At 29.3% G+C, this 25,007-nt stretch overlaps 2 protein-coding genes across 3 annotated transcripts; both read right to left on the bottom strand.

Annotated features, from left to right (window-relative positions):
* Positions 1 to 8,213: 8,213 nt before the first annotated feature.
* LOC107935654 (basic leucine zipper 61) lies at positions 8,214 to 11,096 on the bottom strand. The gene is made up of 4 exons (XM_041104876.1): positions 10,526 to 11,096; positions 10,271 to 10,361; positions 9,411 to 9,537; positions 8,214 to 8,499 (listed from the first exon to the last, which is right to left on the bottom strand). The coding sequence occupies exons 1-4, from the start codon at positions 10,978 to 10,980 to the stop codon at positions 8,339 to 8,341; spliced, it is 834 nt and encodes a 277-aa protein (XP_040960810.1). The 5' UTR covers positions 10,981 to 11,096; the 3' UTR covers positions 8,214 to 8,338.
* A 1,906-nt stretch (positions 11,097 to 13,002) lies between these two features.
* On the bottom strand, positions 13,003 to 16,337 carry LOC107935665 (probable E3 ubiquitin-protein ligase ZFP1). 2 transcript variants are annotated; one of them, XM_016868289.2, is made up of 7 exons: positions 16,154 to 16,337; positions 15,959 to 16,015; positions 14,540 to 15,386; positions 13,996 to 14,360; positions 13,793 to 13,894; positions 13,534 to 13,701; positions 13,003 to 13,409 (listed from the first exon to the last, which is right to left on the bottom strand). In XM_016868289.2, exons 3-7 carry the CDS (start codon positions 15,351 to 15,353, stop codon positions 13,263 to 13,265), a joined length of 1,596 nt encoding a protein of 531 aa, XP_016723778.2. In that variant the 5' UTR covers positions 15,354 to 15,386; positions 15,959 to 16,015; positions 16,154 to 16,337; the 3' UTR covers positions 13,003 to 13,262. The 2 variants fall into 2 exon arrangements, with proteins under 2 accessions (XP_016723778.2, XP_016723777.2); XM_016868288.2 differs by having other exon boundaries at positions 14,540 to 15,389; positions 16,154 to 16,308.
* Positions 16,338 to 25,007: the final 8,670 nt, after the last annotated feature.

Below are 25,007 nucleotides of genomic sequence, written 5' to 3'. Positions count from 1 at the left end.
TATTTCTGGTGGTCAAAGTTTATTTGTGTGGATATTACGTGGCCTTTTAGCTAACTGATGTTACACGCGGCGACACGTTATTATCACGACTTTGATTTTCATTTCATCAAATTTTGGGATTTTTCGCCACCTAACTCAAATCTCATTCATTACTCTCATTAGATAAGGATAATTATTGTGGATTTTTTATTACAATATTCATAAAAAATATTTAAGTTTATTTTTTAAAATATATTTTAGAAAAAAAATATTTTTTAAGATTATTTTGATATTTATAAATGTCAAAATTCGCGATGTAATAATGGAGATTAATTCCCTCAAGAGTAGACAATATGTGCAAATTAAATAGCTACCACCCAACCATGGCTGGATTAAAGTTAATATTGATGGTGCCTCAAGTAGGATTGGGTATTGGTTTGCGATAGGTGTTATGCGGGACTTTCATGAGAATTGGATAGTATGGTTCAAAAGATTTATTGGGAGGAGTTCTACGATTAATGTTGACTTGTAGGCGATCATCATGTCTAAAGAAGATATGCTGAATGAATTTTAGCAAAGTGGTTGTTGAAAGCGATTGCTCGACTGCTGTAGAGTTGATCAAGGACATCTCCATGAACGTTCCTTCTATGGCCCTCATTTAAAAGATTGACGAAGCAAGAAAGCAACTTTGGATGGTTAAATTCTAATATGCACCAAGAGAAGGTAATATGGTAGTTGATTGGCTAGCTAAAAATTGCCTCGTACTAATGTTAATTTAAGAATTATTGAATTTCCTAATTCTCATGTCAAGAGATTATTATTAAACGATAAATTTAAAAATTCTTTTTATAATAAGCGATTGATTAAAGACATTCGATTGCTTTCTTTTAATTAAATAAAAAAGTTCGTATGAATTAAGTTCTTCACAAAATTTATTTTTATTTATCAAGAGAAGTATCGATAAAATATAATAACAAAACCTTAGCCCTAATAGGTGATAGGTTCAACTAACTCATATAATACACCGTACTTCCCCACTTTAAATACTTCACTTATTTTCTTTTGTTTTTATCGAAAATCTATAAAAAAAATTCTTTCAAATTTGCTATTTTCTCAATATTTGTAGGTTTTTTATTAAAATATTATAAAAATTGCTTAAACTTATTTATTAAAAGAAACATGTCTTTTAAGATTATCTTTGACATTTATTGATGTCAAGGACTGTGCAAATTAAATTTTCCATGAAATTCATATCTTTATTTGTGAGGAGAAGGATTAATGAAATATAGAAATACATAATCTATTTGTCGATAAAATGATTGGAGGTGAATATAAAGGGGGCACAAACAAGGTTTGACAACCTCTTATTTGTAGCATGAACCCTAGAATGTCCCCCTAAAGCACTGCTATGAAAATGACCAAACAATGCCCTCTTGAGATCCACATTTGCCCCCGCAACTAAACTCCCTCTTTCTCCTCTTAAAACGACCATCCGATGTATATTTAGCTTGGCTTCTAGGAAAAGCTTGTATTTGAGGCACCAAGTCAGAAGCTACATACTACAACCAAAGAAGATAAGATAGCCTTACCCTTAATTGGCCTTCTGGACAATGCATTAGCTACCATATTGGTAGCACCTTTCATGTAGCAAATCTCAGTCATAACCCAGCTTTTTACCAACCCGCTGTTGTTGAAAAGGGGTTACAGCCTGATTACCAGTGAGAAATCTCAAACTCTGATGATCAGTGTAGATTTTAAAATGTTTTCCTACTAAACAGGGACTCCATTTCTTCACAACAAACAACACAACTAGCACATCCTTATCATAGATGGATAGGGCTTGATGCCTTACTGAAGTAGGCCAATGGCCTGCCCCATTGTTGCAGCACTACACTCACCCCCCACACCAGAAACATCAATTTCCACCTCAACGGCTTGAGTGAAAAATAGTAAAGACAGAATAGGGGCTGAACATAAGCCCTGCTTCAACTGTTGAAAAGCTGCTCCAGCAGAATCAGACCATTGCCACTGATCCTTCTTCAAAAGGTCAGTTAGCGGTTTGGCTAATAACCCATAGTGCTTCATAAAACGTCTGCAATACCTTGATAACCCCAAGGAAGCTCTTAAATCTTTGACAGATTTGGGAGTAGGCCAATGCAACATAGACTGAACCTTTGACTGATCCATTGCCACATTACCTTTAGAGATGATATACCTCGGATACTCAACTATTGTGGCCCTAAAAGAACATTTACTTCTCTTAGAAAATAACTTATGTTGCCTTAACAAAGTCAGAACCTCTCTCTAGTTCTCAAGATGTCTAGAACAATCTTAGGAATAGATATGAGTCGGAAAAACTGAAAAACAGACCTTAGAAAAAGTCAAGGAAGTAGTTCTAGACTTCTTACGGCCAGCAGCAGAGATAGCTGAAGACGCAACCCTCAATGGCACCACAATGAATGATATAAAGAAGGATGGTATGTTTGCTGCCTTTGAGAAGGTTTGAACACTGAATATCAATGGCTCTGCCAATACTCCCAATATAATTATCCCAATCACCATATACGCTATAGCTTTAATCCATGCCTGTTTTGATCCATTCTCACCAACTCCATTGCAATTACTCTCTTCTTCCACCAATTTATCTGTTTCCTCTCAAGTTCTCTAGCATTTCATAAAGCAATTATAAGCATTTAATTAGTCAAGTCAAAAGAAACTAAGTTATCTATGCTTGTGTTTAGATATAGATCTGTCCATAAATTGGATGATCAATTTGGTCCGATAGGTTCAATTAGATTCTAATTAGTCTTTGGCTGGCTTGGCCTAAATTCGATTCAAATAATAAAAATAATTTGGTTAAAATGTACTGTTAGTTCTTGAACTTATATGGAATTTGAGATTTAGTCTCTATATTTTAATAGTTCAAAAATAAATCTTCTTACTTCTCCAATTTAAAAATCCTAGCTCAACTATTATAGTTATCTGTCAAAATTTGCTAATTTTAACTTATTTATTTTCTGTCAGTCATATGTTACATCAATCATATGAGGACAGCCTAATCAAAATTTTAAGTTGACAAATTTTGTTGAAATGTAAAGATTAACAACCCATTTTAACCAAATATTTTAATTTGAATTTAATTACTATATATATACTAATATAAATGTATATTTTTAATATTTTATTAATACGTGCACAATAAAATTTGAAATTGGGTGAGGACTAATATATAGTTCTACTGATGTATAGAGAAAGAAAATATAACTCCTTTTTGTCCTCGCTCATTTTTAATTTTCAATTTTTGTATATTCAACCCTTAAGTAGTAGGGGTTGTAAATCTATCTTACGATGTCGACTCTGTTAATTTTCTCCGGATAAAGGTTTGGTTGAACTTGGAAAGTAAAATCTTGAATTTAGTAACTCAGTATGAGAAATTATGTTTGTTTGGAAAGAAAATTAGACCTAGAAAAGGAAAATGAGGACTTACTTGGTAGAAATCATGTTGAGGCTGAATTTCTTTTTGAGATGTTTTAAGCCACTTTGAAATCCCATTGATGAAGTCGTCTCCACTTGTGTCAAGATCTTCAATTACTTTGGCAACTATCTGATTTGGATTTAAAGGGACTGTCTTGTTCTGATATGCAGTTATCCCCATCTTTATCACTTGTTTCCGATTGCCTATTTCAATAATAAATACACTATCTAACAACAATAACAATAATAAAAACACTATCTAATATAATTGTCGAAATTGATTATGCTCTAGCTGTTGAAGCTCTTAATGATAGGCTCGAAATACAGATGAATAGAGATTTGATTATGAGAATTTAAAAACTTTGTAAGAGAGATTGGAAGGTGAGAATTCAGTAAGTCTCGAGGGAGGCAAATACCATTGCTCACACTTTGACTAGATTGATTGAAGAATGATGGTCAAAATTTGATTTATGATTCTAATGTTTGTTTATACTTGATCTATAATTATCTTCTAAACAAATATTAACGTCAGATATCTACACCTTCTTATCTATATATGATCATATCTGAATTTATTCTAAATAGGGTTAATAGCACGAATGACCCCTAAACAATAGCAAATCTTTCAATATAATATATATTCTTTAAAAATGTTTATTTTGATATCTTAAATATCATCTATTATTAACATCTTTAAATAAGAGTAACACATGTCATCATTAACATATCACTTTCATTTTTTTTAATTAATAGAATTTGTGGCACCATCGTTGATACATGTCATCATTTGTGGTGCCATGTGTCAAACTGTTTTAAAAAAAATTACGATTTCAAACTAATTACTTTTTATTTGAAATGTGGCACCATACAGTGGTGCCACATGGCATCATTTTATTAAGTCACTTGTTCTTTTTAAATAATTATTTTTAATTGACATATGGCACCATACAAAATGTCACATTCCATCATAAAAGCTTGCCACATGTACTTTATTTTAAAATTATAAAATAAAAATAATTATTTTTGACACATGGCACCACATAATATTTTCAAAAGTCAAATTTTAATTATAAAAATTTAAAAAATAATTATTTGTTCTGACGTGTCACATCATTATATGTGACCACATATCTTCTTTCCAATTACGTTAATGGCAGGTAACTTCTTTCCCTAATTTTTCTTCAATTTTTTTTTTGGTACCAAGAAAAGTACTAATTTTTGCAAAATTTCTCATTTTTTGGTGCTAAATTGAAGAAAAAAAACAAGTGTAGCTCTCAAGTTGAAGTTTCTGTGAATTTTATATTCCATGTTAATATAATGTTGGGTTAAACTATAAAATTAATCCTTCTATTATTAAATGAATCTATTTAATCTTTATACTATTAAAATAACATTTATTATATCAAAGATATCTTGAAAATTATCTTTTCAATTTTAGTTCAATTTCATTTACAGAACCATCTTTAAAAAAACAAAAACTTTGTTAAGCAAAAAATGATTTTTTTTAAACAATAAATATTAATTCTATTCTAATTTGACATTATTTAAATTTTTTTTACTAGTACAGGGACTAAATTGATTCATTTAATAGTAGAGAGACTAATTTATAATAAAGGGACCTCTCAAGTAGATTCACCTAAAATGTTACTATCTAAAATTCAATGTTTTAATTATTATATATCATTAGTACAAGGTTTGGTGATTATCTTATATATTATGGAATTTCATAATCCAAAAATAAAAAATAAAAATTCAATGGTAATATTTTTTTATTAAGATTTATTTATCTTACAATAAACTTGGCCGTAGAATAAAAATAATTTTTCATTGATAATTTACCAAAGAATAATACTACGTGAGGTGTTATGAAAATTGAATATGATCTTTTATTTTTTTTAACCTTTTAGGAGAACAAATAAAATGGTACGAAGATTGTTGATTGAGTATTAGTTTGATTGACATTGGTATTATTGTTAGCATGGGAGGACATGAGTTCGAGTATGCTGAAGCACATTATCCTCTTATTTAAGGGTTGAAGAGAGGCTATAAATAATTTTAAGAATTTATATAATAAAGAGCAGAGCGAGAGATTTAATTGTTTGAAGCAATTATAGTTGCAAATTAGACCGTGTTTCCTTCACTAAGTAATATATAAAAGAAAAAGAGTAAGTAAACCGTAGAAGGGATCGTTCATCCATATTCCACATCCATGCAAGGTTTCTTGATATCGAAGGATCCGATAATAAAATTAATTATAATGAAATTAAAAATAATGGTGTTAGAGATTATTTATTGTAATGTTAAAATTAAATTAATAGCGAATATGTGTCTAAATTTAAAAGTAATAATGATATTGAGTTTGAAATAAAGAATATCACTTGTATTATATAATTTAATGTGTATATGTGATGGGGTTAAAATTTTAACCAGATAGATTACTTTGCCTTAGGTGATTATGTTGCTTCAAATCCACCTAAGTTAGCCGCACGGAAACTTAATGGAAATAAACTCTTAAGCGAAGAAGAGACGGATGAACGATAGAAAATATCACAAGAAAACAATGCACACAAAATATTTGGATAAATGCTCTAAAAAATATTCAATTACTTTGAATGAAGTATACAATTCAGTGATTACAAATGAGGAGAATATCTCTATTTATAGTTGAGTTCCCTAGATCCAATAGTACCATTTAAATTACATCAGTGACTAAGATTAATACCTATCTAAAAGAGAACAATTCTAAGGGATTTAAACTCTATATAATCTTATCCCTTAGGATTACAAATATTCATCACGGTCACTTTAAATTATTGGAGTGTTTACACTGAACAACCAATGCTTCAAGTAAATGAGTTTCTTCCTTTGTTCCATGAATCAGCTTAATTCTGAGTTCAATTTAATCATTTGACCTTGTTGGGTGATTTTGTGCGCATTCATCATGAATTTTAATCCGTGGTCCGTGACATATATATATATATAATAATTAAAAATAATGTTTAAATGTAAAAGAAATCCTCGTAAAAAAATTAAACCGCTAATAAACAAATTATACTCAATTAGGGCCTTAAAATAAAAAGTTAGCAATCAACTAAGCCTTTTAGTTTCATTCAAGCCTTAATGGTTTTGTTAAGTGGTGACATGACAAATAGGTGTGGTTTAGGGGCTTAATTGATTTTTTTAATTATTTTACAAGAAATTTTTTAGCATTTATGGAAGTATGGTGCGACTGTTAGAGCGGATCGTAAAAGGGGTACAGGAGGGTCTTGCCCTCTAAAAAGTTTTGAAAATTTTCATTTCTTTCTTGAATGTTTTAGAAAATATTAATTAAGGCCCAAGGTTTTTAAAAATTCTCATTGTACTTTTTTTAAATTTTTAATTAAGCGCTCTTAATATTTTTATAAATCCTCATTAATCTAATAAACAATTTAAAAAAATTAATTAGACTTTTTTTTAACAAAAATTCATTAAATTTTAAAAATTCTACTAAACCTGCCACTGAGTTAGCTTTTTAAGAGTAGAAACATTGTTGTTCAAAAATAGCATGGCGAGTGTGTCGCAACTCCCAAGCCATCTTCGGGGTTGTGGCATCTGGAATATGCTCTAGCACATCCTCTTTCAACCGTCGACTTCAAAATAAACAATTGCCTTGTTGCTTTTATAATTTATCTTCTGCTTTCGATTGTGTCACCTCGCTACCGTTGACTATCTCCCATAGATCTTGTCTTTGCATGTATCTTCCCATCATGTTATTGTAGTTTTACTAGTAGTTTAGCTTTTTCGTTCAGTCGATAGATTGTAGGTTCATCATTATGTCGACGACAAAACTTTTACAAATCTACAATCGAAGTTTTTAAAAAATAACCTCACTCTAATATCAAATTGTTGAAAATAATAAAATTATAAAAGTGGTATACATTAGAACTCACAAAGACGACAAAGCTTCCAAGGAGCAATATATATATTAATCTTTAAATTAAAAATTTTTGTTAGAGTTTATATGATTCGAATATCGTAATTTGTTGATGAAATAAATATAGTGATAAAATATGGGTATCTTATTTGATTTGGTACTTGTCAAATGTTTTTACTAATTACTCCAATATATTAATAATGTTATTTTTTATGAAGTAGCAAAAATAATCAATGTATGACCGGCATATGACAAATGATATTTTTTTTATATGTTCAATTAATTTTAATTTTATTTATTTAATTAATTGAAAATAATAAATTTTTTTAATTTGGGGATTTTAAAAAAAATCTTATTTAATATTAAATTCATTAAGCATAGCTCAATACCTATTTTTTTAACATAAATTTCCTCTAATATTAACAATATTTTTGTAGCATAGCAAAATTTTAATAACACCGTTAGTGTTTTACATAATTTGTATAATATTTAATAAATTTAGGTACCAAATTGAACCTAAAAAAAAGCTTAGGTAACAAATTAGGGAAAAAAATGCCAAGTTCAGGTACCAAATTGAGCACAAAAAAATTTAGATACCAAATTAGGAAAAAGTATCAACTTCCGGCACCGAATTGGGTCAATAAAAAATTATTTAGGTATCAAATTAAAAAAGTATCAAATTCAGGTACCAAATGTTATATAAAGCCATTAAGTTTATGTTAAAAGATATCTTAAACCCAATTATATTAATATTTCATAATAAAATTTATATAAAATATATTACAAAAATAAAATAACAAAATTCAAAAAGATCTTTATTATCTTTGTAAAAAAAATAAACCACACCCACAAATGTTAATTAATCAATTTTTTCAAAAAAAAAATCCAAAGCATTTCACATTTCCCTTTTTTTTCTTAGCCATAACTTTTCATTGCTGTTTCCTTTGATCTCTCGCTCCTCCTTTCTTTGAATCAACTTATAAGTTGTCCTTCGTTCGGTGGCGGTGGCAGCAATGGTTGCTGCTGCTGCGGTGGTGGTGGAGGATGGTTGTCGTTCATATTCTTGAGGCTTTGTTGTTGTTGATAAACTTGTGTTAGTCTCTCAATTTCCTTCTTCAATGCTTCTTGGTGAGCTGCTCAAGGTTTTAAACATATCAATTTAGTCCGTATACTATCTAGAGAAATAAAAACTTAGAGTGGGTTTGATAGGGATTAAATCAAAATTAATCTATCTATTATTAAATATATCAATTTAGTCCCTATACTGTTAAAATGAAATAATATGTTAGAATTGTAACAGAGTTAAAATTTGTTGTATAAAAATATTTTGACTTTTTTTTTAAGTGCAATTCATTTCTAAATAAAAGATTTCATTTACAAAATCATAAAAACTTTTAAAAAAATTAACTCTATTAAACAATAAATGATATATTTTAAAAAATAAATGTTAACTTTTTCCAATTTGACATTATTTGATTTTTTTAATAGTATAAGGATTAATTTGATATAATCCCTATAACATAAAGATCTCTTAGGTATTTTTCACCTTTTTATTTACATTCTCTTTCTAGAAAAAATGTTTTCTAGGAAAATTAAAAATTAATTCTTGAAAAATAAAAATATGTTAAAATAGAAAATAAAAGATTCATTATTTTTGCTAAAAATGTTTTACAAAATTAGAAAAGTTTTTTTTAAAAAAAAGACTTTTAGTTTTAAATTTAATTGATAAATTGATTGGTTGAAATTCATATAAACACAAATATATATTTTTCAACAACTTTTAAATATTAAATCACTAGTTTAGGTTGAAGTCCATATAAATGTAAGCCTTATTTTAGTTTATTTATTATGTTTTTATTATGATAAACTATATAATAGATGTATTTCTATATTTTTATTTTCATTTAACCAACCTAGTTTTCAATATTGAAATTTCAAAATTTGTAAAGTACAGTAAATTAAAATTAGAATAAGGACTAAATACAAAATTTACCCATCAATTAATAATAATAATGAAGAATAATTAAGGAAGAAGGAGTCGTACCATCTTTAAAAATCTTGTCTTGAGCCAGAGCTGCAATCCTCTGCTTTAAAGCACTATTTTCAACAGTAAGAACCACTCTTTGATGATCCAGAAATGCAACTCTTGGTGATAATGTTGATACTTCAGTCTCCATTTTCCCAACAAATACAAGAAAATTAAAATTAAAATTAAAACTAATTAAAACAACAAAAATATTGTTGTAAATAAACTATGGAACCAAAAAATTTAAAGATTACAAATAGTAATTAGTATAATTTATATAATTAATTATGTATTATTAATGTTATCAAAACTTTCAATTTATTATTATTATTTTGACCAATCTCATTATTAGTTCTGATCATATCTCTTCTTTTTAACAGAATGGCTAGAACTACCCATAATTTCTTCCTAACTTGTGTCATCCTATATTGAGACAATGTCCATACCAATTAAGTTAAGAAGAATACAATTGACATTAAAATTTATTTTTTAAAATAAACCCAAAATTTCTAATTTTCTAGGGATTATATAAGTATTTTAAATAATGAAAATTTGTCTTAATGAAATTTTTATTTTTCACGGAAAAATATGTTTTAATAAGCTGGTTGGTAGTTTAATTTTTCAAATTATCACTTTTTAATTCAATTGATTTAATCTACAATAATTAAATAAATAATTATAAAATTATAAAAATGATTTTTTTAAAAAAAAATTTGGTGCAATTGATGGGCTGGTCCAGTCAAAAATATTTTATGAGTTTTACGTATTCGATAAAAATTTTGGTCCACGGATACCAATAAAAAAAATTAACAGAAAAAATTGGAGAAAAATAAAAATAAAAATTACAGCTCTTTTTATTGATTAATATGTATATATACCTGTAATGTTGTAACGCTTCTTTCAAGCTCTGAAATATATTGCAGCTTTCTCACTCTTGATCTTTGAGCTGATTGCCGGTTTGCCAGAATTCTGGTTTATCACTCAAAATAAATTATTTATTTATTTTATTATTAACATAATCAAAGAATTGTTATCTAATGCCTGCAGATTAAACAACTCATTTGTTGAAAGAATAATATTTAAGCTGTTTAATTATAATGGGTTTTAATTTTTTTTAATTTTTAATTTTTTACCTTTTGACCCTCTTTGGATCAGTGATAGGATCGCCGCCGTTGGAGGTTGATGGAGGCTGTGTTTCATGTAATTTATATGAGCTTTCCACCTCTCCTGGTGTTGGCTTCTCGTCATTGTTGCTATTTTGATCAGACATCAGCGGCGTCGATGACGAAGAACCCATTGTAGTAGCCGGCATTGTCAAGGAGACATCGTCGGAGAACATTGACTTGAGCTGCTCGTCGTCTAGGCGCTCAAACATGTTCGGTTCCATCATCATGGCATTACCGGCCCTATTTTCTTCCTCTAATGGTTGGTCAAGGAATGCTATGAAGTCGCTCATAGAACGGCGTTTGGCTCCGCGACGCATCGACGAGAAGTCGAGGAACTCGTCGGCCCACGACAGTTGATGGTTAGAGTCTTTCATCATGGTGCTGGTGGTGGAGGAGGAAATGAAGTTTGCCATTGTGGGCATGTTTCTTTTGATGAGGAAAATAAAGCCAATTTTGGGTTAATAAAATAGGGTATTTTTTGAGGTACATTTTTTCCATTCTATGTATGTATATGTTAAAGATAAAATATCTAGATTAAAGGTCGAATCAATAAATTTTTAATAATAAATAAATATTTTAAAAAAACATATATTCAATTTAATACTAACTTTTTCTATAAAAAAACTCTTTTATTCAATGTAATATTAAATTAATTAATTGTTCAATTATTTAATATTAAAATAACCATGCTTCCTATCAGCTTATGAAACATCAACTATAAGGTCATCACCAAAATCATGGTCCAGAGAATTTGGCCTCTCAGAAGCTCATTTCCCCTTTGCTAGGGTAGATTTGTGCATGGTCATCAGATAACTTGTGATTGTACAGGAAGATGATTCCATGGTGATTAAACTTGATATGGGAAAGGCATATAACAATGTTGAGGTTTCATTCACGAAGTGCTTACTTAAATTGGATTTCTCTTATTACGGATGGTATTTTTTCTTCCACCCTATCGGTGTTGGTGAATGGGCTTGAGAGTGTTATTCCTTCCAGGGGTATTAGACAAGGGCCCCTTGTTGCCGTATATTTTCATTCTTTGTATGTGTTATGGTGCTCGTCATCTTCGATCTGTTATCTAATTATCTGATTGGTCTTGACCCAATTTGTATGGTTCACATCTAGGGTTCGCATGTGAGTTATTTGCATTTTTTAATGAGCTCACACAAGGTGGGTTCGCACCACTATGCACGTGAATCCACATGTAAAAAATACATGTTAATCCTAAAATATGATGTGTTGGCATGCATAGGACTTACCTGCGACGTCACATCATCCAGGAACCGTGTCATATAAGATTTGTATGTGAGGTGTTCACATCCTTTCATGAGCTTGCATGGGGTGGGTTCAAACTACCATGCACACAAACTCACACGTAAAAAACACATGTTAATCTTAAAATAGGGTATATGTTGACATGCAAGGAAATCTACCTACGACGTCATATCATTTAGGAACCGTGTCTTATAAATAGAGAAACCAACACATTTTAAACATGTACTAAAACACTCGACAATATGCAATATAATAAGAATTGAAAACCGATTAAGATCTCCAAAAGAAGCTCTAACTTGACCCATCTCCTCTCTGCGAATGACATTATTCTCTTTGCTAAGACAGTAAAGAAGATAGTTGAGCCCATTCAGAAAGTGCTTAGCAATTTTTGTCATGAATCGGGTGTTGGAAAAATAATTAATAATTATAATTATATAAGTTTTTTGGTACAAGCATTTATATAAAATTTAATAATTAATAATTAATAATTTGTATTATATAATTTATTAAAGTTCATATAAGTTGAAATTACTTTGATTTTGAGTCATGTTTTTTTATTCATATGTTGCATGTTATAGTGTTCCAAATCTACATTTTGTTTGAATTTCCTTAATTAATCGTTTTAGCCAACTATTTCTTTAACTATTAGTATATTTTTATCGAATTGGCCACCAACCCATAATTAGGCTTAATTATAATCGGGTCGGCCTAGTTCGAAGTAATAATACAGAATTTTAGATTCGTTTTCTAGGTCCAATTTAAAAAATGAATTTAAAATTTTGTTCAAACTCAATTTATATTAAAAAATTAATTTCGAATGTAGCTGTAATAATTTTTTATATAAAAATAAGTTTTAAAAATATAATACATCAAATAATTCTACTTGATAATCGACCTATGCAAATAACGGATATTATTTTTTATTAAATCTATTTTTTGGACGGAGTTTCGGAACATGTACAGTTGACTATATCCCATTGTCAGCTCTGCTCATAATAATCTAACCCCCATTTCGGATGACGACTACGATTACTTGTTCAAGGGGGAGTTGGATCAGAGATTCGGGTGTCGAGGTGTATTTGAACCTTGAAGCCAAACTTACGTACAAAAGAAAAGAAAGAAGAATTACCATATATCCCTATTACATAATGAGACTGCATTAATAAAAATTAAAGAAAGGAACAATGAAAACCCATTATATAGCCCTGCAAGTTAATATTACATAAGAGACTGCATAAAATTTGAGTCTGTACAATTATTTGATAATTACAGAGCCAACAAATAAATGATTTGACTGTTAGATATCTGCAAGTTCATGTACAAAATACTTGGACAAATTATCAATCAGGTTCATAGCAAACAGATGAGTCATAAGACTTCCGGGAAAGTTTTTCTCCGCCATCAACCCTTCTTATGTAATTTATTACTTTTAGACATCCTTGGACTTGGTGGTTAATGCCTCGGATTTGCAGATGGGGCAAACGTTCTTCACAAACAGCCACTTACTTAAGCAACCTGCATGATACTCGTGACCACAATCTAGAGTTCCAATTTTCTCTTGGTTCTTGTAATCCTCCTGCGAATTCCAAGAGAAATGGCAAATGACATGTTAGGAGCGAATGGTGATGCGTGATGAAAATGTGTGCTTCGAACTTGAAGAACGAAAGAATAGTATGGTAGCTATAAGCACACTGAATTACCTGGCAAATAATGCAAGAATCCGGTTCTTGATCGATGGGTGCCACCTCTTCCAGATTAATGTTAGTTACAAATGTAGAATAAGTTCTTGTTTTCAATTTACTTCTAATGGTTTCCTCTGATAATCCGGTGTTAACTTTGCCAATCCGCTCTCCCAGAGCAAGTAGCTCCTGTGGCCATTTAGAAAATTTTCCAGAAAACGGTTGGTAAAAATAAAACCAAACCATGCAAAAAGAATGACATTAATCAGCTTCGACTTACCTCATAAGACATATCTTCTATATCCAACCGCATATCCCTATGATGATCGATCAAATTCCCGAGTTCGTCATAAAATTCTGGGAACTCCAGCATAGCAACACCCTGTATCAAATTGACCAAAAGATACCACTATAGTTTCAGAAGTGAAAATAAACAGAAAACAATGAGAAATAACATTTAATAAATGAAAATTTGGTACTTACATCTGGTGGAATAACTCTCAAATGAGGAAGATTGCGGTATCTCAAACTTGTCTCAGGTACAGCCCCACCTTCTCGGCGAGAATGATATATCATAAAGCCAGTAGGTGGAACCGGCCGACGATTCCTACGCCCCATCTCCAAATTATCTTGTGATGGATTCATGGTGCTCTGTGAGGCATAATTTGCTGGAAAGCGATAAGGAGCTGCTGCTACTTGTGGGTGAAGATTAAATCCGTGGCTTCTTACACCCTCAATAGGTGGTGCAGGGTGATGGTGGTTATGGTTCCGAAGGTCAAGAGAAGAAGAATGTGAAAAGTTCATGGAACTTCTATACCTAGTCTCGATAGGTCCACCAATGTTACCACCTGGATAAATACAAGTTAATAACGTGTCCATGGCAATGAGCTTCAAGGTAAGAACAGACTCAAAAGACCTCAAGTACAAGGAAGCCGCAAAAAATGGAAAATAGAAATCCATGACAAACAAAAAATTAATAAAATATATAATAACCTTGGAGGAAATAATATAAGGTTTGAGAAACTACCATGCATATAAGGAACAGCGGGAGCTTGAGTCCAAGCTGAGGCTCCTCCATCTGTTATTGCTGGCTGAAAGGGCTGAGCCATGTAATTTCCTTGCAAGAAATGGTTAGCACCATGCATCAAAACAGGATCCACGGCGGTCGCGCCTAATCTGTTCCTCACACTTCTTTGAGACCCTGCATCTCTGATTGGTGGAGGGTCGTTCCCCCTATACTGAGGAATGGTGAAGGATGCAGGATCAACTGGGACAACCCCATCAGGATGCCTGGTATTTAGCTGTGTAACTGAGGAACTCGAGCTTGATGAGGCATTAAAATGCTGAAAGTTTGCTGGAATCCCTTCAGAAGTCTTTCTCTTATACGAGCCTCTAACATTATTCATGAAGTGGAAATTCCTAGCATATTCATCAGCAGAAACTCCAACGGGACCGTAATTGCGAGAAGATGGCATCTGATCTAAAGGTCCATGATTCATAGGAACACCGGAAGAAGGGGTAGCCACATAGGGAATATAAAAGTTGGAAGCATTTCCGATACCAATATCAAGGTTTGGAGGATGTTGACGATGTTGAACACCAGGGACAGGGTACTGGGGCATCCCATAGAACATACCATTTTCATAATGCTCAGGCAAGGGATGAGCATCGAGACTAGTTGTGTTCCCAGGAGCTATCACTGTCATCGGGATATCAGGTGGCGGGTAGTTCGTGATATTGCCCAAAAAGGTGCAAGGCTCATGACGGAGATAGCCATGGCCTTGCTGATCCATTTCTAAATCAATCATTTGGCTAGGGCATAGCATATTTCTTTCGCCCATGGTGTTCCAATAAATTGTAGTTGCAATTTATCCCTACTTCAAAATTATAAATCATGTTATCAGTTTCTTTCTAAGATCATCTCAATTCTAAATTTCTAAAGGTTAATATTCCCCATAAATATGATACTGTCATTCATCTCCTATCTTATCATCAACCATACAATAAGACACCATAAACATCATTTAACCTTTAATTTTCACTCGGAAAAAAGAAGCAGCTAAAAGAACCATCTTTACTGGCAAACCCATCATTAAAAACTTCAACAGAATTGAATATATCAAGCTTACATCAATGGGGGGAATTTCCAATATCCAGCAGTAATACTATATTAAATATGCTGATTTAATTGAAAAAAAAAACCCAAAAAGGATTTCAACTTTTTATTCCTAATTATCCTCAATCCTAAAGAATCCAACACAAATGAAGCTTGGTTAGAACCCACAAAAAATAAGTTTGAAAAGGAAAGAACTTTTCAAAAGTATATCTTAATTTCACCAAAATTGTTAAATACCCATTATTTATAGAACAATTATCAAGGCACGCAAATTCAAAGCATGGGAAATGAAAAAAAAATGGTTTGGTTTCATTTTTATCTCAGCCGTACCTTATATTCATAAACAAAATCACAGCCCAGAGACAAAGAGAACACCTGCTTCTCAACCTGAAAAAACCCAAAGAAAAAAGATGAACTTTTTTTTTCCTGTTACTTGGAAACGGATTAATCAGAATCCAGACAATGTATATCGAAGGATTCAAAGATTAACCGCTAAAATCTCATGAAAAATAAAGAAAGACCAACCTAATTGATGCGAAATTAGGGAAAAGAAGAGGAAATGTGATCGAGAGATCTGAAAAAGATTGAAAATTTTTTAAAACAAAGAGAAAAAATATTGAAAATAGAGAGAAAAAGAGAAAGACATTCCTACTTTTATCTAGCCCATAGTTTTTCGGTTTTTTTTTTAAAATAAAATTTCGTTTAATGGTTTTTTTGTTTGAATTTTAATAAATTTATTTTTATTAATCATTTTATATATTTATCTTTTCGGTATAAAACGAAATGATTAAAGAAAAGATGATTTTTAATTATTGAAATTTTAATTGTATAATAAATCAACTATGAAGTCATTAAATTAGAAAATGTATAATTAAAGCGGTAATTTGTTAATTTTTTATATAAGTAAATTGGTTCGGTTTTAAGTTAGGAATAATAATTTTATTATTTGTTGTTTTTGTTATAACCATTAAAATTACTTATGGTGCATCCTAACCCTTAAATAATAGAAAGATAATGTATTTTAATACATTCGCCTTCTTCTATAGACAATAATATTAATATCAAACGAGCTAAACCTTAATTGGTTACAAATATTAAATTTATATTAAAAATTATTTAACATACAAATTATATTATGTTATTTGATAAAATTAAATTTGTTTTTCAAAATTATTTATTTCTTCAATTTAATCATATAAATATTTTATTTTATTTTTTATTAATAATATTTCATAAAAATCAAATATAATAAAATAATAATTTGGATATCTCACTTTTTACATACTTATCTTATTCATCACTTTTTATTAAAAAAAAATTATTGATTAAAATTTAATAAGATTACTAAACATATTTTTTAAAAAAATAAATATTGAAAAAATTCATTTTGGAATTCATCATCGGATTGCCACTCAATTACCATATTTTGGCATTGTTTTTCGTTACATTTCGGGTTTCAAAAGTGTTTTTCCACCCAAACGCAACAATTGAGATTTAAGTGTTTTTTACTTTTGTATTTGAAAGTAAAAAATTGTCAAAATACCTTTATTTACATTAACTATTTAAAAATATAAAAAAATTAGATTAATTTATATTTTTGTATCATTATATTAAATTATTTAAATATCATTTATTATTATTTTTAAGTTTTTTAAAATATGTATAATTAATTTTATAAATAATTTATATTAATTACTTCAAAAGTATTTAAAGCTTACAATTTATGTACCATTAAATTAAATTATTTAAATATCATATAATTTAATTAATTTTTTTAACATTAATCTCATTATAAGTTAATCTTTAACATTTCTGCTCTTCTTGATACAATGGTTAGAACTACCCATAACCCCTCCCCAACCTTTAAATAGAAGGATAATGCGTTTCAGTGCACTCGAATTCACATTTTCCTGCACTGACAAGAATGCTAATGCCAATCGAGTTAAGACTTAATCGACAACTTACTTAATTTTTAACTTTTCATTATCATGTACAAACAATATATTTTAACCTTAAACCACACATTTTTACAACAACAAACACTAAAAATTAATAAATCACGTTTTTTCCCAATACTTTTCGACGACATTTTTTAAAAGTAGTATTATCTTGTCAACAAGAACTAGCCCTTCGTTTCTGCATGTCCGAGTATTCCACAACAATAACAAAAGATCGGGAGATGCTTGTATTTGATCATCCCCTTCACCAAAGTAGCAGTTTGGGGACTTAAATTTCCACTTGTATGCGCAACTAACCTCCTTTAGCCACCCATAGATATCTCAAAAACTCCGATGTGCATATCTTTTGTCAGCCATTTCAGCGGCATCCCATAAACCCTCACCCAAAAGGAAGCATTAAAGTATCATCAATTGGCCTAAGATCACCATTATAGTCTTGGAATAGAAATAAGTGTTTATCAAATGTCCAAGGGTGACCGTCCAATACATAAGGTGATGGAAATTTAGGTAATCATAGGTGTATTCCCCCACCATTTTCAGCAAAAGATACGTTTAAACGTGCTTATTACGATAGCAATAATGCCAAATAAATTAAGATTGAATCTACATCTTTCAGCTTCTTACATCTGATAACCAACCTACCTAAAATCGAACTCCTAAGCAAAAGCTATTGGCCATTAGGATTTGGCTGCCAAAGGGGTTGGGTTTGGGGGAAGAATTGGCGTAGAGTGAAGGGAAGGTACAAAGAAATTGGGGGCCTAACAAATGGTTTTTAATATTGGATGCGATCAAATGTTAATGTTGTGTAAGGACGAGTATTCGATCAAATTGAGTAAAAAAGTTTGAATTAATTGAGCTAAAGAGTCTTATTTTATCATTTTAATTCGATTTAAAAAAATTTCGTATCGAGTTGAGTGAAATGAAATTCAAGTTGAGTCGAGTCAAATCCAATAAAATTGTTCGAGTTAAATTAAAAAAAATTAAGCATGTCAAATTAAAATCTTGTTAGAATATAACTAATTTCATGTTAGAGCACATGAATTTGAAACCATGTATATTTTAATACTTTTTCAAAGCAAAATAAGAAAAAAAGTATTTTAGTATGATAAACTCGAATAGTTAATGAAATTATTTAGGTCCTAAAATTATTAATTTAGAAAAAATTAATTTTTTTAACTTTCTCTGTATATTCTTTAGGATTTTTTGTTTTTATAATTTTTTTTAAAATGTAAATTTTAGAATTTTTATAAACATTTTGATTTTTTTGTAATTTTTATTGAAAGAGACCAATTTGATCATTTTCAAAAATGACAAGGATTAAATGGGTATTTACACAAATTTGTTCTTCGAATTATTTGAGTAATTTTAATTATAAAATTCAACTCGAGTTAAACTCGAGACTCGAATTACTTATTTGAGTTGACTCAAAAAATTTAAAAAACTCTATTCAATTAACTCAAATTCAAATTCTCTTTCAATTTTTCAAATAGAATTAAATTTTTCACATGCCTTATCCATCCATTCCTATGACAAAAAAAACGGCTTAAAGCATGCAGTTTTCAACACATTTTGGTATGTGGGTCCTCGAATTCCTAGCCGCACAAACACACACAAAAAGAAGAAAAAGATAAAAAATAAAAATCAAAGGAAGAGTTAAAAAGGGGTATTTATTTTCTCATGGATGTTAATTTCATACCCATATTATTTATATTAGTCAAAATATTTGTAAATCGAAAACAAAAAGGTATTTAAAATTCATTTTGATATAACTAATTGAGTGTTAACTCGATTGGTATGAGTATTGTTATTAATACAAGAGGATGTAGATTCGAGTGCATTAAAGTGTATTAAATATTAAATATTTACAATTTATTTAATTTATTTATAAATATTAAATATTTTAGAAAACAACGATATTGATACCAATACGCATCAATACTAATAAAAAACAATACATCTATCAATTGTAAAAATATCATAAAAGATATTTGTATTAAGAGTTGGATTGCATTTTGCATTCTTTACTAAAAAATGGGTAAATAGATCCATGTACATTAGATTAAAGAACAAGTTGGTCATTCATTTAAAAATTACATCCATTTTTAGCTCATATTACACATAAAATGAATAAAATATTTAACATAAATGATCAATTACTCTTTGATCTAATATATAATAATTAATTTATCATTTTTAATAAAATACAATTCGACTCTTGATATAAAATCCTTTAAAATACTATTACCTCTATCAATACAATAAATACCACCTTAATTTTTATATGTATGGTATAGGTAATCTTTTATGTCATAATACATTAAATCATTAAAAGAGAGGGGGGAAGGGAAAAAATGATTGGACCACACTAACTACATTGGTAAATTAATTATGTGAAGCCCTTTACTCAATATTTGTTGAATGTTGAATAATTATTAATTTAAAGGTTGAAAGTTAGGCCATTTGAGCAAATGATGAAGTGGCCATGTTTTTCTTTCCTAAAAAAAAAAAGTAAGAACTTCAACATGATGTGAAAAATGTTTATACATGATCTTCATCATTTCATTTCCACCTTTCTTCCTAGATGTCTATCAAATTTCATTTCCCATGGACTAAATATTATTTTAAGGGTTTATGATTCATCTTTTTCTAAGAGGGTTAGTAATGTATCAAAATAAAGATAATTATATATGATAATTTATTTTTGATATATTGTCTAGAACTTTTTTAAAGAGGATAAAAATTACAGATAAAGGAGGCTTCGGCTTTTCACTAAATGAGTAAACAAAAGGAGTGTATAATAAGGAGAAAATAATCCTAAATGTACTAAACGTACAATACCAAACCTTGAAAACAAAACCCTAGCTCGGGAACAAAATTCTCTACATAGTTACCATGAAACTCTCACAAAAACTCATATGAGACTAAATCTTGCCGCCCTCAAAACAAAATTCTCTACATAGTTACCATGAAACTCTCACAAAAACTCATATGCGATTACATCTTGCCGCCATCAAGAAAAGCCCTTGCTCATTGGCATATCAAAATAGAGATACAATGGTCCCTTCAAATAGCCTTAGATTAGAGCTCTAATCATATAAAAATATCCCTGGAATAATCAAAATTTAATTGGGAGAAGAAACCCAGTTTATGTGGGGAACACATCGCAACATCCACATTCGTGTCATCATGATGTCGTCCATCTCTGCGACGTCGGAAAACTTCTTGTCATGACGTCGCTATCTGTTTAATTGAAAATACAAGGCACACCTCACAAAATACAGTCAAAATATTAATATTAATAAAAAAAAAACTAAAGAAGGAAAATACTACACATTACATTCAAGAAGATATTGTATATGTTTATCATTTTACTTTTAAGAGATTTCTCACCCATTCCAGGTTCTATTTTTGATTAAAAGTATATCAATTAATTATTTTTCGATGGTGAAAATATTTTAAAAATTAAAACTATATTAATTAAATTATTAAATATTTTTTAAAATTATTAATTATTAAATTTACTTGTAAAATTGCATAAAATATTTTCAAAACGATTAAATATAAAAGCTAAAAATTAGAAATACCACTATTATTAATTAATATTTATAACACACTATTTGGTGGGTTCTCTGGATTAATGACTAATTATTTGATACTTATAAATGTAATAATTTTAAATTTAATCTTTAAATATTAAGAGATAAATCTCAAAATTATATATGAACTTTAATTTGGTGTAATTATACATGTGAAACTCTAATTGTAATTCAAATGTATACTTGAAACTTTAATTTTGATTTAATCATGCACAGTTAAAGAAATAATCATATCAATTTATTTTTATATTGGATAAATATAATTATTTATTTATGCAATATATAAATATTAAATGATGTTATATCAATAATTATGTTAATAGTTTATAAGAATTGGATCAAATCAAAATTTCATATATAAAATTACACAAAATTAAAATTCATGTATAATTGCACATTAAACTATAGTTCATGTATAATTTTAGGATTTATCCCAAACATTAAATTATAGTTATTTTGATTAAATACAGAGGCGAATCTAGGGGGCTGGCAGGCCCCAGCCCCTCTAAAATGGAAAATTGCTATTTAGGCCATTAATTTTTTTTAAAATAAATTAATAAATATAAAATTGCACTTTGGCCCCCTAAAATTATAAACATTCAATTTAATCATTTAAAAATTATAAAGATATAGTCTATAAAAAATTAAAATTTCATTCGGGCCCCTAAAAAATTGTTCTGGCTTTGCCCCTACTTAAATAATGGTTTAAAAAGGCACACACATTTCAAAATTTAATGCAATCATTTAATAAATCGGTTGATGACTTTTATTTTAAAAATCGAAAATGGAGTCGCCACCAATCTTTTTTTATTTAGGCTCGATTGGATCACCTCAGGGCTCAGTCATTTTAATAAAGCGTTAGATTTACTAAAACGGTAATATTTGGTCTTACAAATCAAGAAAATGAGTTCGAAAGTCAATTACGTATGAGGAAGGATTAACACCCTCATAACGCCCAAAATTGGTACCTAGTTGATTACTTGATATTTTGATGTTGGAAGTTGAAAATTAGAAGAGAAATTAAAATACGATCCCTTTTTGCATGATATTCTTTTTAAGTAAAATCACTTAACTAAATTAAATTTTATGAACAGGTCTTATTTCGAGTTAGTCGAGAAGAAAAGATCATACCCCGTAAGTTAGGACATGATGCTTTGAATCCTCGAAAATAAGAATAATCACCATTTAGTCCTTACTTAAATCTCGTTTTTATTTTTTTAAATAGGATATTCGATTACTTCAATTTTAGAATGAGACTATACCCTGTAAGTTAGAAGCACGACTCCTAAAATTCTAAAAATAATAAATATTGCCTTGATTTTAATTATTTCCTATATGTCGAATAAAATGAATATGATTTTTAATACGATGTACAATTAATTTATTTAAACATTGTTTGATTATGAGCAATGCTTAGCAAAAAATAGAATTGCTATATGAGTACAAATAAAATAATATTACAAATAAATAATAAGAAATAAAATAATAGTAGCGATGGCAATAATAGTACAATATTAATAATACAGCTATAATAATAATGATAATGACATTGATGAATAATAATGAGAATGACAATGATAACTCAAAAATAAAAATAAAATAAAAGATACATAATTTAAAGGGGTAAATATGAACGACATGAAAGTGTCGGAAATAATAAAAGGATGATAATAAAATAAAAATAAAATAATAATGATAATAATAATAAATATGCAAAGGATTAAATTGAAACCTAAATGAAGTTCAAAGTATAAATTTTTTAAAAAAAGATAAAGAACAACAGACAAGGGACTGAATTAGGACAAAATAAAAAGTTCAGGGACGTAATATGTTATTTTCCCAAACCCAGCATGCGTCATTCCCTCGTCAAGTCAACGCTAGGTCAAGGGATTGAATAATAAGAAAATAAAATAAAATGGATAAAAATAAAACAATATAGGGAGAAATTGCAAGAAAGCCAAAAAGTGGAAGGACTAAGACATAAATTAGACCCTTTTTTAAGAAAACACGCAAATCCTAATGATATTCAGGTTGGGTCCTTGGGTCACGTCAAAACGACGCCGTTTTGGGTGCCTGAGGTCAAACCCAAAACTACACCATTTTAAGGGCCTATAAAAATCAAAATTCCTAAAAAAAATAAATCAAATTTACTTGTTTCTAAAAAAAAAAAAAACTTTCTGCTCTCTTGTTTTTCCCTCAACACTCTCTCTATGTTCGACCATAAAGGACGGCAGACATTCGTCGTGGCCACTAGTCATTGGTGACAACGACCGTCACCTCTGCTGGTAGGAGTTAAAATTTTTTTTCCGTTTTGCCCCCTAGGACCCAGATCTAAAGGCAATGCCTTCTAAACTTAAAAAATTGTTACATTTCCTTAATATTTTTTAAAAATAAAAAATAAAAAAGATAAATGTTTTTAAAGTTATTTGTATAGAAAAAGTTCACCCTAAATATATCAAATAAAAAATAAAAAAATAATTGAGAGAATCTTACCTTCTTTATTTGTTTTTGGTTTAATTAGTGGGTTTATACTTTTATATTGTGTCTTAGGTTGAATAACATATTTAACAATATTATATCCAATATCCCCTTCAATCTTTTTCTTTTTTACTTTCTTATACTTCCATAAAATAAGGTTGGATGCTTATGCCGTCTTTTTGTCTATTTTGAAGGCTACCCTACACCATTATCTTCAACTTCTTCTTTATATATATTTTATCTTTTTCATTTATTTTTTATATGTGATTTAATTTAATATTCCTTTAATATGGTAAGCATTATGTTGAATATCAACACCAATTTCCAAAAAAAAAATATATTTTGTTAGTGATTTATATTGTATAAAATGTAGCTTGCGTATAGATGTTTAAAATGTTTTTTCAGTACAGAATGAGTTTTACATTGACTAGAAACAAAAGGTAAAATAATTATGAGTTTATATAAAACACATACCCATACTATTTAAAAAAACAAAGACGATGAGACTTTGATTCTATATAAAACCTACGTTGTAATTCCTTCCAGTGCTGTGGGTTGGTGTTTTAAACCTTGTTTTCTTTCCTTTTTGAAAACATCCTTTCCAAGCTTTTATTTATGACTTAAAATATAATTACTTCAAGAACATGAGATGACACAATATGAAGCCCCCTCTTAAAAGAACCAACTTTCTCGTACTTATCCTTAAAAAATTATTTATTTGAAAAATCTCAAATTTAAATATAACACAATGATAAATTCGCATAAATTAAGTTTACGTGAAGGTCACTGAATGATTAAATTTAGTGTAATTGATTATATAATTATTGTAATTAATGGATTCTATTTTTCTTTTTGAGGGTGACATCTCTCATTGAAGTCATTGTAATTGGGACAATTGAGACATTTCTCAAAAGAGGGTGAAATTTGGAAAAATTACAAATGATATATTCCCTTTTTTCGTTCAAATATAAATTCACGATTGTTTTATGATGTCCAGAAACACCCTAAAAAATATAAACTAAAGTTTCAATTAAAGTTATTCATAGGTCGAACCGTTGCTCGATTCTAAAAAGTTTCAAGCCCAAGTCATTTTTTGGATCAACCGGCCCAAAGGCTCACTTTCACTATTCAAAAATTAATATTTTTTTATTATTTAAAATAAATTTGGCCGAGTTGGGATTGAACCAATTCAAAACATAAAAATTTTAATCCAAATCCGGTCCAAATCAAACTGAGCCTACCTGCTCAACCCATGAACAGTTAAAAGTTTCGTTACATGGATTATATCATTTGCCTTTCTGAGATTAACTAAAACTATAGTTTGTAAGCCTTAAGAAGAGAAGCAAA

Source organism: Gossypium hirsutum, chromosome D11, assembly GCF_007990345.1.
Source record: "Gossypium hirsutum isolate 1008001.06 chromosome D11, Gossypium_hirsutum_v2.1, whole genome shotgun sequence".
In the NCBI taxonomy this organism is placed as follows: Eukaryota; Viridiplantae; Streptophyta; class Magnoliopsida; order Malvales; family Malvaceae; genus Gossypium; species Gossypium hirsutum.
The sequence above is the reverse complement of the archived record's forward strand: the minus strand, read 5'-3'. Positions and strand labels throughout refer to the sequence as shown.